We start from the raw sequence: 17,543 nt of genomic DNA on the forward strand, positions 1-17,543 counted from the left end.
TAAACTAGGTCAATCAGAGTAGGCATTTGCAGAGCTTGGTGCTAGCTCTGCTTTCAAATTCACAGCTAATTGGGATGACACATTATTCCAAGAGAGGTTAAAGAACTCTGAAAAGTTAACGTTCTCTTTCTTTTTTGAACTAGAATCACCCAAAGGCCCTCACCCATTTGCAGGCATGAATGGAAATGTACAGCATCCCACCAGCACTGGGCAGCAGCCGGTCTCTGCCATTCCCTCTCCAAGTGCCAGCAAGCCTTGGCGCAGCAAATCCATGAATGTCAAGCACAGTGCCACCTCTACCATGCTGTCCGTCAAGCAGCCCAGCCCTGCAACCTCTCCTACTCCCCCTTCAGATAGACTTAAGCCACCCCTCTCTGAAGGACCAAAAACACCTTCCTCTGGGCAGAAATCCATGTTGGAGAAATTCAAACTGGTTAATGCTAGGACTGTTTTGCGGCCCCCCTTGTCATCATCCAATTCAGGTCCCAACGACAGTGGGAAAGACGAGGAAGCTTTTTTAGACTGCGTTGAAATGGATGGCTTCAGTGGGGGGCTCAACAGTGGTGGCTCCACCAGCAGCAGTCCTAAGATATCACCGAAACTAACCCCTCCAAAAGCTGGAAGCAAAAATCTCAGCAATAAAAAGTCTTTGCTACAGCCAAAGGACAAAGAAGAAAAGAGCAGGGACAAAAATAAAGTTTGCACTGAGAAGGCGGTAAAGGAAGAAAAGGACCAGGCCACAGAGACACCTACAAAAAAGACCTCAAAAATTGCAAGCCTGATCCCAAAGGGAAGTAAGACTACATCCACCAAGAAGGAAAGTTTAATACCTTCCTCTAGTGGAATACCAAAACCTGGATCAAAAGTATCAGCGTCTAAGCAAAGTCCATCACCGGCAAGTTCAGGAAGTAAAGAGACTGAAAAACTAAGGACTGCAAAGGGAAACCAACCCCAGTCAACAGCTAAATCTCAAGGTAATGATAAAGCATACACTCCTTGTAGTCTCCCATCTTTAGAAGGAAAGGAATCCAGTATGGCTCTTACCCCTACTTCATCTACTGCTCTTTCAATGGCTGCAACTAGTGGACAAGCAACAGGAAACAGTATTGTTCAACTTCCTCAGCAACAGCAATACAGCCACCCAAACATGGCCACAGTAGCACCATTTATTTATAGGTAAGATAAGATTTTATAATTTAGTAGGTTTACAGTTAAAGATGGTGGGCTATTTTTAATGACTGGTTTGCTTTATTGGGTTTTTCAGGGTGAAACTAATGATCTGAATCCATTTCACACCAGCATCTGACCTGGATTTGGGACTGAAACTGTCTTGGATTTGCCTAGTTGATGTTTTTTGCTGGGAGATGAACAGGGGAGTGAATCTCTCACAAGCTTTCAATACCAGAGGATACTATCCTTTGCAGCATCTTGCTGGAATGAGATTGAATGACACACCATACTTTGGGGGCTCAGCTTGTTTCTTGAGGGTTGGTTCCAGCAAGTGATACTGGAAGACTGCTTTATTGATCCCCAGGGGCTTATGGGTGCCCCAGGGATCCATTTTTGTCTTGTCTTCTTTGTTGTTCAATATCAGAATGAAACAGCTAGAAGAGACCATCAAACAATTCGGACTGATATTTAGCAATATGCAATTGACACCCAGCTAGGGCTGTTGGGAAACAAAAATTCAGGAAAATTTGGGTTCGGGTTTAATTGGCCTTCCCTCCCCCCCCCCCCGGGAAAACCCGAATGCCGAATTCCCCTATACCGGTAAAGGTGGGAATTCGGCTTTAAATTCAGGATTCCCGAAAAATTCAGTCATTTAAACCCATTAAACCCATTTTGCTGCTTTCTGCGGCTCCTGGGGGAGCATTTTTGCACATAGGGGTTCCAAATTTTCAGGGTAACTTGAAGGGACTCTCCTTGCAAGAACCCCCATGTTTGGTGAAGATTGGGTTAGGGTGTCCAAAGTTATGGGGTCTGGATGGGGTCACCCCCCCTTCCTACACTAAAACCAATACAAATGGTTTTGAATGCATTGATATGGAGAAAGGTGGTGACCCCTTCCAGACCCCATAACCTCGGATCCCCGACCTAATCTCCACCACACTTGGAGGTTCTTGCAAGGAGAGTCCCTTCAAGCTACCCTGAAAATTTGGGACCTCTACGTGCAAAAATGCCCCCCCCCCCCAGGAGCTTTGCAAAAAAAAAAAAAATCCCATTGCTTATCATTGGTGAGAAAAATTGTCAGCTTAATTGCAGTGACCCAGATCTCAGTCTAGGTGAGAAGAGAAGGAGGAAATGCTAATGAGTTCTTTCTCACCAGTGATAAGCAATGGGAATTTTTTTTGCAAAGCTTCAGGGGGGGGCATTTTTGCACGTAGAGGTCCCAAATATTCAGGGTAGCTAGAACGGACTCTTCTTGCAAGAACCCCCAAGTTTTGTGAAGATTGAGTTATGGGGTCTGGAAGGGGTCGCCCCCATCCTCCTCCTTTGAAATGCATTGGCAAAGTGGCTGTGTTCAGAATCTTTAGTGTGATCTTTGCAATGTATCTTTGCAAAGTTCGCCCCTTGCCTCCATAGAGATACAATGTAGTTACGGGGTTACAGGAGTTATATATAATTAGTGTAAAGAATGTTCTAAGAGCCAAACTAGGATAGATCCACATGTATTTTTTCATAGTTTCGCCCATTCACATGTACATTTGGGTTTGAAATTTTATTTTACAGAAAATATAACAGTGTGTGAGGGGAACTAAACCCTGCCTCTGTCCCACCTTTGCTTTAAGCATTGTTTGTCAAGACTCGCTCACTTCTGGTATCAGAGCTTGGCTAGGAAAAGATGCTTTGCACAACAGAGCACAGTGACAGTACGGGTGGGAAGGGGTCAAATATTTAGCTTCCCTTCCCTCACCTGGGCAATTCTTTTAACACCCCTTCCCACTGTTTTGAGCAAATATGTAAATAAATACATGTAGATCCTCCCTCTCATATCTGTTTTGGCCCTCAATAATAGTAGTTTTTGAAATGCCCGGCGCTAACCTTTTTTTAGGTTTACCTTTTGAGTAAATTAAAGTTTTAAAAAGAATATATGGGATACAGTGAAAAAATGCATTATTAAGTGGAATAGTCTAGCCTGTTTCTGTTAGCAAGTGGTACTGGAGATAAAAGTTGGTTGAATCTATGTCATTATGCAGAAGCCACCACAGCTTCATACCCAAGGTGGATGAGGGATAAACTATTTAAACAAGTTGCCATCTTTTAAGGGTAGATGTAACATTTTGAAATAACACAGTGTACATTTTAATACAGATTTGCTAGATGTTGTGGTCTGAAATGAAGACATGGCAACATAGTTATAATTTTTTTAAAAAAAATGTTGGCTGAATTCCTTAGTTTCAGAACATTTATGGGCCAAGCACCACTTATAATCACTATATTATGCATTAGGTTATAGTTATATGTAAACATAATAAATAAAAAGGTGCTGCTTATTTAGAATGGAGGAGAGGGTCTACAGACCCCATGGGCCCACAGGCAATGGTTCTATTTGGGCCTCCTTTCACACCACCCACATCCAAACCAAACATGCTATGAAAGTAAATCACATGACTTGACAAGTTCCATAGGCTTGCTCCTGGCAACCCCTGCTTCCCACTCTGTGAGAGAAAAATAAATTTAAAACTTGTCATTGTCCCAACAGGGTCACTGAGATAGAAGAGACTAAGGGAACAAAATTCCAAGTTTCTTGGCCATCCTGGAAGTTTCCGATGATTCCTAGAAAGGCATGATGCCTCGGTTTTCCCTAGAAGTGATATAACACCATTGTGGTGGCAGTGCTCCCCCATGGCCCCGCCCCCCAGATGCCTGGCAATCCTGATTTCCAGCATTACATCACTTATGGGAAAACCCTGGAACAGGTGCCATGTCTCTCTAGGAATTGCTGGAAAGCAGAGGAAATGATGAATGATAGTGATATATTAACAGTCAGTTTGCATTATAATTTTGTCATGCTGCAAGAATAAAAATTCACATACGTCTAGCTTACTGTGAATTTTTTTTCTTTTGTAGTCCAGTTTCCCAAACCAAAGGTGTAGCTAAGAATTTTGCAGTTATTTTTTTCCATAAAATGGAAATTCTAAGGCTGAAACCTCCTTCAAGATAAAACCCATCTTTATTACTAAAATCTAATTTCTCGGTCATGTGCTATTTGCAGGTATATAGAAATGCTTTGAAGGTTTCACAGCTTTTCAAATAACTTGCAAGGACTTTTCAAATAACTTGCAAGGCAAATGAAAATAAATCATTTTACATTGCAGAATTATGCATAAGACAACCAGGTGGTACCTTTTAGATACGGGGAAATAGGTATTTGCATTCTAGTTGACAGGCTTCTGACCTGCATTTTTTCCAAGGAGCTCTCATTGGTTATAATTCATTCCTGTGATGTGCTTAGTCAGAAATGCAGTGGTTTGCTTATGGAGATGCAGTGACCCTGTGACTGAGCAGGGAGATTCATTTGGCATTCCCAAAGTCAAATGTATCATTTGAGCTATTGCACCACACTGGCTTTTATGCTCATTCCCTTCTATGCTCATTTACTGCTAAAATATCATTTCAGCACATTGAAAAACCAAGCCCTTGTTACTGCTAGGGCAAAGTGGTGTATTCCTTTCCCTTCCCCTTTCGACATCTTAATTATACAATTGGGATCCCTGATTCTGTTCCGTAACAAAATATAAAAATTAACAAACTGTATAGTTTTACTTTGCCAGTCAGTATGAATAGTAACATTTTCTATATATGGAATGCCTATTCCATGATCTCAGAAAGCCCTTCCCAACTCCTTCCAGATTCTAATGCAATTTTCACACATAAAACTAAAATAAATAAATAAATAAAATCACTTTTTGCTTCACTTAACACTATTTATATAAATGTGGGTAGGCTTTAGTCCAGGATTGTAAAGTGGGAACCCATGGCTAGTGAAAACTGTTTCCTGATGAAGGCTCTTATAAATTGCTTCCAGACAGGAAACCTCCTGTATAAATTGGAAAGGCCCATTTGTGTGCCACACAAGACTGAATTAGATATGCACAGACAAGTGAGCTAGTAAAAACTTCTGTAGGTTGGTAACCACTGTGGCTTTATTTGCAAGACTACATCATCTTTTGTGCATTTTATGCATCAGGAAAATGTGTTGTAAAAAAAAAGTAAATCTGTCATCAGAGATGGGCATGTTTATTGCAATTAAAGACAATTGAGATGGCAAAGGTTATTCTGTCAAGATTAGCCAAAGTATAAGCAGGCTATGCAGGATCTGAGACATAATGGTGATGGTTCACAGGTTCTGATTCCTGAAAGATCATTTATCAGACATTGATCAGACCCAGGAGAATATGTGTGCCCATGTGGGGCACTAGTAGCAATATGAGTTTCCGTTGACTAGGTACACATAGCCTGTAAGTCAGGAGATGCATGAGGAGGGAGAGGCCTATCCAAACAAGGACTCCCACTTATGGAAATTCGGAATACTGGAATTGAAGGTGTGGAATTATTTTCTATTGCCACAGAAGGTCGGACCAGAGCCAATGGGTTGAAATTAAAAGAGTTTTTGTCTAAACATTAGGAAGAACTTCCTGACAAAGTGGTTCCTCAGTGGAACAGGCTTCCTCGGGAGGTGGTGGGCTCTCCATCTTTGGAGGTTGTTAAGCAAAAGTTAGATGGCCATCTGATAGCAATGCTGATTCTGTGATCTTAGGCAGATCATAAGAGGGAGGCCAGGAAGGGTTGCATCAGTGCTTGGCTCTTGTGGCCCGTTCTTACCTGCCCAGGGCAATGCAGATGGCCACTTAGGGTCAAGAAACAATTTTCCTCCAGGCCATATTGGCTAGGGATCCTGGAGGAGGTTTTTTTTTTTTTTTGCCATCTTTTGGACATGGAGCAGGGGTCATTGGGGGTGTGGGCGGTAGTAATTGTGAATTTCCTGCACTGTGCAGGGGGTTGGAACCTGGAGGTTCCTTCCAACTCTATGTTTCTATGATTCTATGAAGAACAAGGGAGATGGAAGCTATGGACTAACTGATGGCCAAAGTCAGAAATCAAAGACATAGACAGAACTCAGTGTTTATCAAACAAGTAAGATGGATAGACAGTAAAGAAGTAGAGGCACAAGGGATGTGAGAGGCCTGAGCAGCAATATGCCAAATGCTCTGGCCACTTCCACTGAACAGACCAATGAAATTGTTACACTAAGTCATATATTGGTAGGGTTTACTCTGGACAGCAACTCTCCAGGGACTTTTCCCAGCTCCTGTTTCCTGCTATCCTTCTCACTGGCAAAGCTAGAAACCAAACTTGGGACCTTCAGCATGCAAAGCATGCTCTCTTCCACTGAACTATGACCTCTTCCTTGATGAGCCTGCATCATTTGCACTCTGGACAACTTATCTCGGATAAAACGTCTTCAGCAACTGGTAAAAACTATGCTGTTTTCAGTGAAATCTCCTGCATATGATTCTGTTTGTTCATTAAGGTTGCCAACCTCCAGGTGGCACCTAGAAATCTCCCGCAATTACAATTGATCTCCAGATGACCAAGATCTATTTCCCTGGAAAAAATGGCTGCTTTGGAAGATGGATTCTATAGCATTATATCCTGCTGAGGTCCCTCTTCTCCCCAAAGACTGCCCTCTCCAGGTTCCACCCCCAAAATCTCCTGTTATTTCCCAACCCGGAGCTGGCAACACTATTGTTCATAGTGCCTATAATTTATTGCTCATTGGGCTGGGGAAGTGCTGTAGTGAGAGAGGATATGGTTTGAACCTTGCCTCCATTGACAAATATTTAACCCACTAATTTCAGAAATACAAGTATTCTGCTTCCATTCCAGGGCTTCCTGCTATGCCCTTGGCCTACTGGATTTATCATTCTGCTTTTACTGCAAGCTGCTTTGTCCTTAAAATGGCAATTCAGAAGCTTGAACACACCCGTGAATTAACAGTTTGTGTCATTTACATGCAGTGTTGTGAAATTAAAGTGGCAACTTGCCAAACATTGCCAATCATAGTTAGTGCCGAGATTTCGAGCAACAATGGTCCAAACAGTTTTGAGCCAGCTTTCATTAGGTGTCTTTTTGATTCAAACTTGAGTGGGAGATCTAGTAACGATGCTCCAGGTTTGAACTGTAGCCCAGGGGGAAAATACTGACACTGAGAGAGACTTTTCCCATTTGGGAAGGGGTGGGCTAATTTCTAAGTCATAATGTAAAGGGAAATTCTGTATTCACTCAGCATTTCTTAATATTCTGCAACATTTTAGCTGTGATAATGCCCTGGTCATAAAAGTGTATAATCCATAAAACTCATTCAAGTTGGCTGAAGCAGTGGAATCTGACAAAATATTAATATTACGGCTTTTGGAATGTTAAAAATAGCTAAAGCAAACCTTTGCTATTTGTGGAACAGGTTGTTCAGACACAGAATAAATGGCATTTATACAATATAATGCAATGACCTCAGTTCCATTCTCAACTAGTGCAGTGCAGCCTCATTGAACAAGAATAATCATTAAGTCAAAGAGATTAACTGAGGTCAGTCTGCAGAACAAGAACATAAAATAATCTGGAGATATATTTGATCCTGCTATGTAACCTACATTAATGTAGCCAGTCATTTGGAGAAACAAGGATTTTTATTTGTATGGACCACCCAGCTTTTTAAAAACTATTCTCAAGAAACACAGAGGCTACAATTCAGTACCCTGTGTAGAGCTTCTATACTCCTGACAGGGGTGTGGGATTCTCCACTTTGGGGCCCCTCCCCCAGTGCCATTGAACTGGCCAGCAGGCGGTTTACAGTGTTGAACTGAGGCCTAGCCCCATATCATTACCAACGTGTTGGCATTACTATCGGCACTCACCGGAAGTGATACTATCACGTTACCAACAATGTGAGGCCCTCTGGTATTTGGGCAAAAAATCTATGGTGAAAATGGCTTCCACCATAGAGTTTTTGCCCAAATACCAGAATGGCCCCATATCATTGGTTACGTGATGATGTCACTTCTGGTGAGCGTCGAAAGTGAAGTTGACATGTCGCTGACGATGTGGGAACTAGGCCTCAGTTTGACACTGGTAAGTTCCTGCCTGCCCACATTCCCTGCAAGTTGGCAGGGGGTACCTGGCAACCCTAATCCTGTGTGATCAGAAAAGTGACACAGATGGCTTTAAAAGGTGGTTAGACACATGCATTGAAGAGAGGTCTATCAGTGGCTACTAGATACAGCAATTAAAGGGGACTTCCATATACAGAGGCAGCACACCTCTGAGTACCAGTGCTAGGAGGAAACACTAAGAAATGCCTTGGCCTTGTCAGCCTTCCTGGGCAACTGGTTGACCATTGTGTGAAACAGAATGCTGGACTAGTTGGTCCACTAGTTGTACCACCATGCTGATCCTGCAGAATTATTATGTTATCTGAAGAAATTACCACACAATCATTTCTCCCATCAGCTGCCTCTGCTGCAATGTGCCTAGTCATGCCTCATCTCATGCCTCCTAGATAAATATTAATGGAAGTATGTCAGTTTCTATGAAGTTTAAAACTTTTGTTCTAATAACTCTGCAATAGGAGCAAATGGATTTTCCCCCTGTTTTGTTCCTATATTCCGCCCCCCTGAAAATTCACTCTGTTCTATTTACTTCTTCTCAGTTCCATTTTAATTAGGACATATCATCATACGCCCAATTAGATCAAGATTGCTTGTTTGTGGTGTTTTATGAATGCACACAAATGTATATGTGTTTGGATAAAATACTGCACCAACAAAAGTTTTATGCAATAATACTTCAGTAACATGCAGGAGGGGCAAATAAATGAACCGAAGAAGCTGAAAGGTGCATACACAGACTTCTACATAATAAAAATGAAAGTATGGAAGATTCCTAAAGCACTTTGATTCCATTTTGGAAATATGACAACTCGCAACTGCAATATTCATGGAGGAATGTAAAATATCGAACAATGTAAGATTTTTTCAGGGTGTGGGTAGGAATTTACTGGCCTGTTCCTGATTTGATGCAAAATAATGATAGCAGAGGTTAAAGACAAATGTAAGAAATGATTACATATCTGGATTCTTTGCTATTTTTCAGAAAGAAAAATGAAATAGAAGCATGGTATATTTTGCAAGATGTCAGCTTCTGTTTATGACACCTTTTAAACCATTTTAAAAGTATGATCAGGACCGTACATTTTGCTCAAAGACCTGTGTTCCCTCATACATTTCAATGGGCTTTTGAATAAACCCATTAGATAAGTGACTTGGAAGTAACAAACATAGCAAAAATATCTGACAGGTTGTTATTTTCTAAAAGATAGTCTTTTAGAAAAACATCCCAAGGTATCCTCTGTTTTTATAAGGAACTGAAAAGAGCCAAATGCTTGGTGTTGTGGTTTCCTGTTTCATATATTCATATAATGAACTAGTTCTGTGAATGAAGCTGTCTTCTTTACGTTTTCCAAAAGGTCATATATAAATGTAATTGGTCTCCCAGGAATTTGGAATTATCATTTATGATAACCCATATATTAATGTATGCCAACAACAGGTATTTGGATTTAATTTTCTATTTCACAAAGCTCTTATTCTTTTAACTTTCAATCATTGTGGTGGGACTTCAGTGTCAATTAGGAATCTCGCTGCCTTATGTTATAGTAAATATTTTTTTTAAACTGTCCCAATATTGGGTTATAAAACTCTATAAGTGAATGCATATCAAATACCTATAGGCATACATGTAATTGCACATAATCATTTAAACTTTTTTGTTTACCAATTCAGAATAGCATAAAATATCCTGGTACAGCTGTACACACTGGCTTCAATTAAAGAAAGTGAATCATCCACAGATGCCGCTGGACTCAATAAAACTGAGTGGTTTTGACCAACTTAAATTCCATTGATGGTAAAAGGGCAACTAACCACTGTATATAGATTGAGGCTATTTGACAAATGTAGACAAAATTTTCCTTTGAATGATACTTAAATTTAACCACATGAACTGTAGCAAAGATTCAAACCCATTTTGCTTTCTAAAAGTTGCTTGAGCTTTGATACTCATATATAAGTTTCCCACAGCCCTTCTTGCCACAGAAGACCAAATCTTTTGGCCAACAAAAACATTTTGCAGATTTATGATACTACAATAGAACTTCATAATTCCAAGAACAAACATGTCTAATAGTTTGTAGATTGATTCCCACTGCTTTCCAGTATTGTAAGGAATGTATGTTAAAGATCCTAAACATTTTGTCTTATATCTAGTAAAAGTTGTCTCTTTAGTAAACTATCCTCCCTTGCACCATATGGATATAATCTAATCCGTTTGAAGAAACAAGTACTCTGCAGTCATGTAGAAAGTGATACTAATGATATTTTCAGAATCTGTTTTTTTTACAAAAACCAAACCACTTAATTATATAGTGAATTAACATTTGCCAGCGCTATAGTTATTACAGATGATATAGTCAGTCTCCTTGATTAATTTCAGAACTCATTCAGAAAATGACAGTACCTCTCTCCAACCTGCTGACTGCTGCACCAGTCCTACAAAAATGGATCTGTCATATAGTAAGACTGCCAAACAGTGCCTAGAGGAAATATCTGGTAAGTAACATGTTAAAATTATTATGCAAAGCTCTCAGAATTAGTGCAGTATCTGCATGATTTTGTGGAGCTCTTTGATGTATTACAGATTCACAAAAATGGGCAACTAGGTTGGATTATTTAAATGAGGCAATTAGAATTAATGATTTAAATCATAGTTTAAATAACATTTCATCAATTATTTGTTAAACAAGTGTACATGTTAACTAGTTGCTGAAACTATTAAAATGTACTGTTTTGAAACAAAGCCCAACCTAGCAGCTACATTATAAACTACTGCCTTTAGTACTACAAAATTATATTTTCATAGAGAGAAGGTGAGCAATTGTGAAATCAGCAGAGTTTATTCTTTTCTTTTTTGGTTCTCTCAGCATGTAAGCACAGTCATTGATAGAATTAACAGACCATGCCTAGTAACTAGTGTGAGCTTCAGGGCAGGGATATGGGGTGTGGTATTTTATGCACCACTACCTAGGGTTGCCAGGTCCCTACTTACCTTCGGCGGGAGGTTCTGTTGGGCGGGGCTGGAGGGAGGGAATCCTGCGTGCTCCCAACTCCATTTCCGGTTTCCTAGTCTTGCTGTGCGCGTGCACAGCAGGGATAGGGAGAAACGCTGCATTCTTCCTCCCTGTCACAAGCCCAATCGGGCTTGTAGCAGGGACCGGGAGCCTGGAGCCTTCAGGCTCACTGAGTGCACGTTTGGAGCGAGCACGCACAGCAGAGCTGGGGAGGAACGCTGCAGGCTTCCTCCATGTCACTAGCCCGATTGGGCTTGTAGCAGGGACCGGGAGCCTGGAGCCTTCAGCCCCGCTGTGTGCACGCTTGGAGCAGCTTCCCTATCAAGGAAGGATAATTGGGTGGACCTTTTTAGTTTCTATCCTTCTGACATAGTGTTGGAACTCAAAGTAACCTAGTAAAATTAATGGGCAGTAAATTTAGGAAAGATAAGGAAAGAATTTCTTCACATACTACTAGGGTTGCCAACCTCCAGGTGCTAGCTGGAGATCTGCTATTTCAACTGATCTCCAGCCAATAAGAGATCAGTTCACCTGGAGAGAATGGCCACTTTGGCAATTGAACTCTATGGCATTGAAGTCCCTCCCCTCCCCAAACCCTTGGAGATGTATAATTTAAACTGAAATTTCCAAGAGCTAAGCTGCTGGTCTTGTTTATTGCATCAGCTTTGTCTTTCTGTAGGAACAGGAGTTTCCTAAGTCAGGATTCAAATTATTATTGTTACCAGGGATTTTGAATTCTCAGCATGGAATTTTGAGAAAACCAAATATAGCATGTCTGATACAATTAAATTTAAGACAATACACACATACAATTCATAATGCTGAAAAGTGAAATATTCGTGAGCAACAGCATTTTTGTCCATGTGAATTAGTCCACACACTTTAGAAGAAAAACATGCCAACATACTAACTTTTTAAGCCATAGTACATTGCGTTTTCTGGTTTAAAAGAACAATTGTCAATATAAACTGAGAACTGCTTTTCTTTAATACACTGCATGTATACTTAAGGCTGACTAACACAACCACTTTCTCTGCTTTTTTTTTTTTTTTTTTTGCTGTCAAGTGGCAACTGATTTATGATAATCCATAAGGTTTTAAAGGCATGAGATGCCCAGAGGTGGTTTTCCATTGCCTGCCTCTGCATAGCAACCTTAACTTCTTTGGCTTTAGTAGGATATTTTTGCACTTCTCCCTTGCTTAAATCCATGAAGATAGGGTTGCCAGCCTCTAGGCGGGGCCTGGAAATCTTCCACAATTTAATCTGATCTCCAGACTACTAACTCAGGCCAGCTAGATTCAAGTCCAGTAGCACCTTAGTGACCAACAAGATTTTGGTGGATCTAAGCTTTTGAGAGTCAAAACTCCCTTTATCAGCTCAGGCCAGTTGGTGTTGAATTTATTTTCGAGACTGACCTCTCAATATATGTTGCCATGAGGTTATTGCAGAAATGAAGCCAAGGAAGTGTATATAACATTGTATGAGAAAAACAAGGCTCTGATTCTGTTGCTTAGACAAACTGTACCTATTCACATAAGCCAAAGCTAAACCAGGCTCAGAAGGCAGCCTGGGACTGATGGGATGCCAACTTGTTGTAACCATTGCAACGGTTTGGTCAGGGGTCCGCAGCCTTGTGGAGCCTATGGGCACTTTTGGAATTTTGAGAGAATTTTTAATGGGCACAACTGTGAAATGGCTGCCATGGCAGCTGCTTCTAATCACAGACTGTTGGGAAATTTGCAAAGACAAAATGTTCCAAACCAAGTGTCTTGCTATGTTGGAGGCAGCTGTTTCTATATAGGTGCTCTCTGCAAACAAAAAAAGGTAGTGTCTCCTGGAGTCTTCTGAAGCACCTACTGATCCAAAGTGATGGAGGAATGCCAGGATTAGCTCTTTGTTTCGGGGAAAATATGTTGTTGTTGTTGTTTTGGAAAAAGAAAGTGAGCAGTAGACCATGACACCCACAGGTACCACTATGGGAATTGCTGAGTTAGATGATACAGTTAAGTACAGTTGAAAGCTGGAGACTTTTCATCAGAACTGTTGTGAAGCATGCTCCCCCTTCTCCCTTTTTCCATCAACATCCACAACTGTATTTGTTAAAAAATATATCGGTTAGGTTTCTGTGGCTACACGTTTCCATAACAGGTTTCATCTGTAAGATAGTCAGAAATTTCTTGTTAAACTTGGACTTGTTTTGAAGCTATAGCATGGAGTTCTTTTCAAAAGTGGCATTGTAGGATCACTGAAAATGTTAGCTGAAAATGTGACCAATTTAAAATACAGTGGTAAGGTTCTGAAAGGTCTGTCACCTTTCAGAACCTTACAGAACCTTCAGAATCTAAACAGCAATTCCTGTGTATATATCATACAACTGTATCATTTTTAACCAGTGCAAATACTCTTCTTCATTTAAATGTCTGGGCATCTGAAGAGGTTGTATAATTAGCTTGTCAGTTTGTATAGAATGCTTAAAATATCCAGGTAGAATTGAAAACCTACTACAAAATGGAGCTGCAGATGGTATGTGCTCACACCAAAGCTAGAAGAAATTAAATAATTAGGCAGATGAACAGAGAGTAAGCAGGTTTTAGATTTCTGCTCCAAACTGATACCCAAGGTAGAAATAGTGAAGGGACTTAGAAGAGAGATCACAAAAGTTTTTGGTTTAATTTTTCAGAATGTCACCGCTACAAGGTTGAGGAACTTACTAATATCTCTAGTGACAGCTTAGCTAGTGGCCCCAAGAAAATTGGGAATGTTGTAGAAGGCAATTGCTTTGTGTCAATCATAAATTGCTTTATAACTATGTGAGTAAGTGAGTGAAGGTAGGAATGTGCCAAACATTCATGGAACAGGATGATAATTGCCTACAGCAAGGAACTGAACAGCAGACTGGAGCTGCAGTGTGTTGTTCCAGGATGGGCTCATTCAGGCAGCATGATATTCCACACATGTTTAAGAGTATTCCATCATCCTTTTTATGTTATCTCACAAAAATGCCTTTTGGAATTGAAACAAACCCTTTGATCAATAATTGATTTTTTTTTGCCTTGCTGTTGTCTCTTTCTCTATGATTTGTGTTATTTTGAGATCAACAGATATGCTGTTACCCTTTCTGTTATGTCTGTAGTTATTTTGCTCCTTAATGTGCAAAGACAGCCGCAAACAAAAATGTTAGCCCTTTGGCATTGTATCATGGAGGATAACTGAAAATGTCATTGCTTCTTGCAGTTACGTGTTCTGGACTGAAACAGTGCAGCTTTCTCTCTGTGACAGCCAAAAAGCACTTACCCATGTTAGCTCTCCATGTGGTGGGGGCAACAGTTTAAGGGCTCTTGCTAGGGTTGCCAACCTCTGGGTACTAGCTGGAGATCTCCTGCTATTACAACTGATCTCTAGCCAATAAAGATCAGTTCACCTGGAGAAAATGGCCACTTTGGCAATTGGACTTTGTGGCACTGAAGTCCTTCCCCTCCCCAAACCCCACCCTCCTCAGGCTCCGGCCCAAAAACTTCCCTCCAGTGGCAAAGAGGGACCTGGCAACCCTAGCTCTTGCCCATGCTGTAGGCCAAATGCATGGAGTGCATGTAGATCCTGTATGTGTTTAGGCTAGCTTGTAGGGAAAGAGCCTTATTTAAACATTGCTTCTTCTGTGGGGATTGCTGGCATGCTTCTCAGTAGCCTCCGTGTAAGGGCAGTAGCATTTAAATTTTTTCTCTGTGGTTCATGAAATTGGAATGAGATATATCCTTGCATTTCTGTTTGTGTTATTCTGTTTTATTATGTTATTCTGTATTATTCCTATACAAAACATAAGAACATAATCTCTGCTGGATCTTTGGCAATTGGACTCTATGGCTTTGAAGTATCCCCTCCCCAAACCCACCCTCCTCAGGCTCCACCCCAAAAACCTCCCACTGGTGGCGAAGAGGGACTTGGCAACCCTACGTGCTAGAGAACTGGAAAAGTGCTGGGTTGAAAGTACCATTGTTATGCCGCTAGTTACACTACAGCCAATTCCAGTCTCCACATTGGATTTAGCTTCTGTTATTGTGGTGAAGTTCTGTCCTATTTGTTCATATTCATAGTTGTGTAATTCTTCCATTCAGTAATCTGCCTGACTATACCACTAGCCCACCACTTGTGAAAACATATGGTTAATAATAAAGTTTTGGTTGGGAAAAGTCACTCCGAATATCACATAAGTCTTTTGGTGTTGTAAACAACTGTGCACATTAAGCTGAGGATCACGTAACCGTGAAATACTGTATAAAATATAGAAGAACTTTAAACCTCATTCACTTATTCTCATAAATTAATGTTTAAGTATTTGGTTATTTATGCCAGTCTAGTATGTTAAAAATAAGAGAAGGTTTTTTTATACAAAGCTGTTTCTCAAAAACAAAATTAACTTGGGAGAATTCCACATTCTTGTCCTGCACAGTTGCCAGTACTGCAGATGGGCAGAATGCATCAAGAGGACATGTAAAATTCACTGTTTACCAGAGGCTGTAATGGCTGATGGGCATGCAGGCTTAAGCAAGAAAGCACATCTTTTACATAAGCCAGTGTTGAGTCATCTGTGGAGGTAACAAAACAAAGGTTGTTATCTAAAATAGTTTGTGACTACCTAATTGAACATTCTGTCACCAGTCATGCAAACAGCTTGCCCAGACCACCCACATTACAACCTTTACCAACTTTCCCTTGAAACATGTATAGGAGAAAATTTATATAAAAGCAGGTACCGTCTGTTGCAACACACAGTGTCAACACGGCGCTTCAGAGAGGTTTTTTGATTTTGCGATCCAAGTACTTATGCGTGTTGAATAAACAGCATAAGAGTAACATTGCCATTGAAGTGGCATTAGAATTTTTACGAATATATGTACTCAGGACAAAAATGATCTTACAATTAAACTGATGTTGATACATATTGCAGTCAGGAGTGGACTGGCCCTTCTAACTTACTGGCAAAGCTGCTGGTGGTCTGTTGCCCTGAAGGGTTGCTGGCAGCCAAGAACAAGCAGCACTGAAAAAGCAGGGGCTGCTTGATTTGGACCTGAGCAGCAGCCATTCTAATGGACATACACTTGCCTGGTGCCTCTTTTGATGCCACCACCAGCCAGAATCAAGTTCCAGTCTGAGAATTTCCCTAATAATGTGCGAAGGGGTGATGTGCTAGACGACACCTGTTGTTATCATCACTGTCTTGGTCCAAACCAAGTGACCTTTGCTGGTGGCAGAGCAGGACATGATGACAGCCAAGCCTGTTCCTGTGTTATCACCTTTGGTTGGATCTGAACCAAGCAGCCTGTCAGGTTGACATCATATGCTTTATTTTTATTTTTTTATACCCTGCCATTCTCCCAAATGAGGACCTAAATCAGCTTGCATCATTCTCCGCCACTTTTTTCTCACAATGACCCTGTGAGGTAGGTTAGGCTGAGAGTATGTGACTAACCCAAGGTCATCCTGTAAGCTTCCATGGCAGAGCAGGGAATTGAACCTGGGTCTCTCAGGTCCTAGTCCGTATGTAGCTTTAGATGAAATAATTGCATTTCAGATGTTCTGAAATCCTCCGCATGAAGAAAGGCAGGATTTTTGTAATGTATATTTCTGCAGTATTTTGTGAGCTGTCCTGAAAAAGAAGAAGAAAAGAAATAGAAATTAGTGCACATGATGGCTGTTTTAAAAATACCTTAATACTTGATAACTACTCAGACTTTAAGACTATTTTATGACTGAGATGTTCACAATTTTATTTATGGCTGAAATATAACATCCCTTCATTTAAGAGGGAAACACACATGGTGGATTAGTTTCCCATCTGTATGGAAGCCTAAAATAGAGGAAGAAGTTTTGCAGTTATATATTATTTGTCATCGTGCAAACATAACACAAATAAAGAATTTTAGAATTTTATATATATATATATATATATATATATATATATATATATATATATATATATATATATATATATATATATATATATATATATATATATTGTAGTCCAGAATGGTGATTGTTTAGACCACTGAGGAAAGCTGTATAGCCAGAACACGTATGGTCAGAGTCTAATTGTATGCTTTTTTGTCTAATTGTGTTATGTGAGTATGTTTATTTGGTTGCCTTTTGCAGAGTCTTATATGTGTTATTAGATTTTCACCTGTAATAAATACATACATATTTTGTGTGGACATAACTTTTAGATTATATAACCTTTGGCCTTGGATGTTTAATTTTTCTTGACATTTGGGTACTTAATTGTATTTTAAAATTTGGTCTGATCCAGCACAGTGCTGAACCTGTACTTTTGTGTCCCCCTCCCCATGTGGAGCTAATAGTGGCT

At 40.3% G+C, this 17,543-nt stretch overlaps 1 protein-coding gene across 1 annotated transcript in view; it reads left to right on the top strand.

The window, feature by feature from the left end:
* The window catches only part of NAV3 (neuron navigator 3), a 406,649-nt gene that overhangs the window by 234,723 nt on the left and 154,383 nt on the right, over nt 1–17,543 (top strand). Inside the window, exons 8-9 of the mRNA XM_056847749.1 lie at nt 144–1,176; nt 10,552–10,667. Of these exons, the coding sequence (XP_056703727.1) occupies nt 144–1,176; nt 10,552–10,667 (1,149 nt within the window). The remainder of the gene's footprint in view (nt 1–143; nt 1,177–10,551; nt 10,668–17,543) is intronic.

Source organism: Euleptes europaea, chromosome 3 (assembly GCF_029931775.1).
Source record: "Euleptes europaea isolate rEulEur1 chromosome 3, rEulEur1.hap1, whole genome shotgun sequence".
NCBI lineage: Eukaryota > Metazoa > Chordata > Lepidosauria > Squamata > Sphaerodactylidae > Euleptes > Euleptes europaea.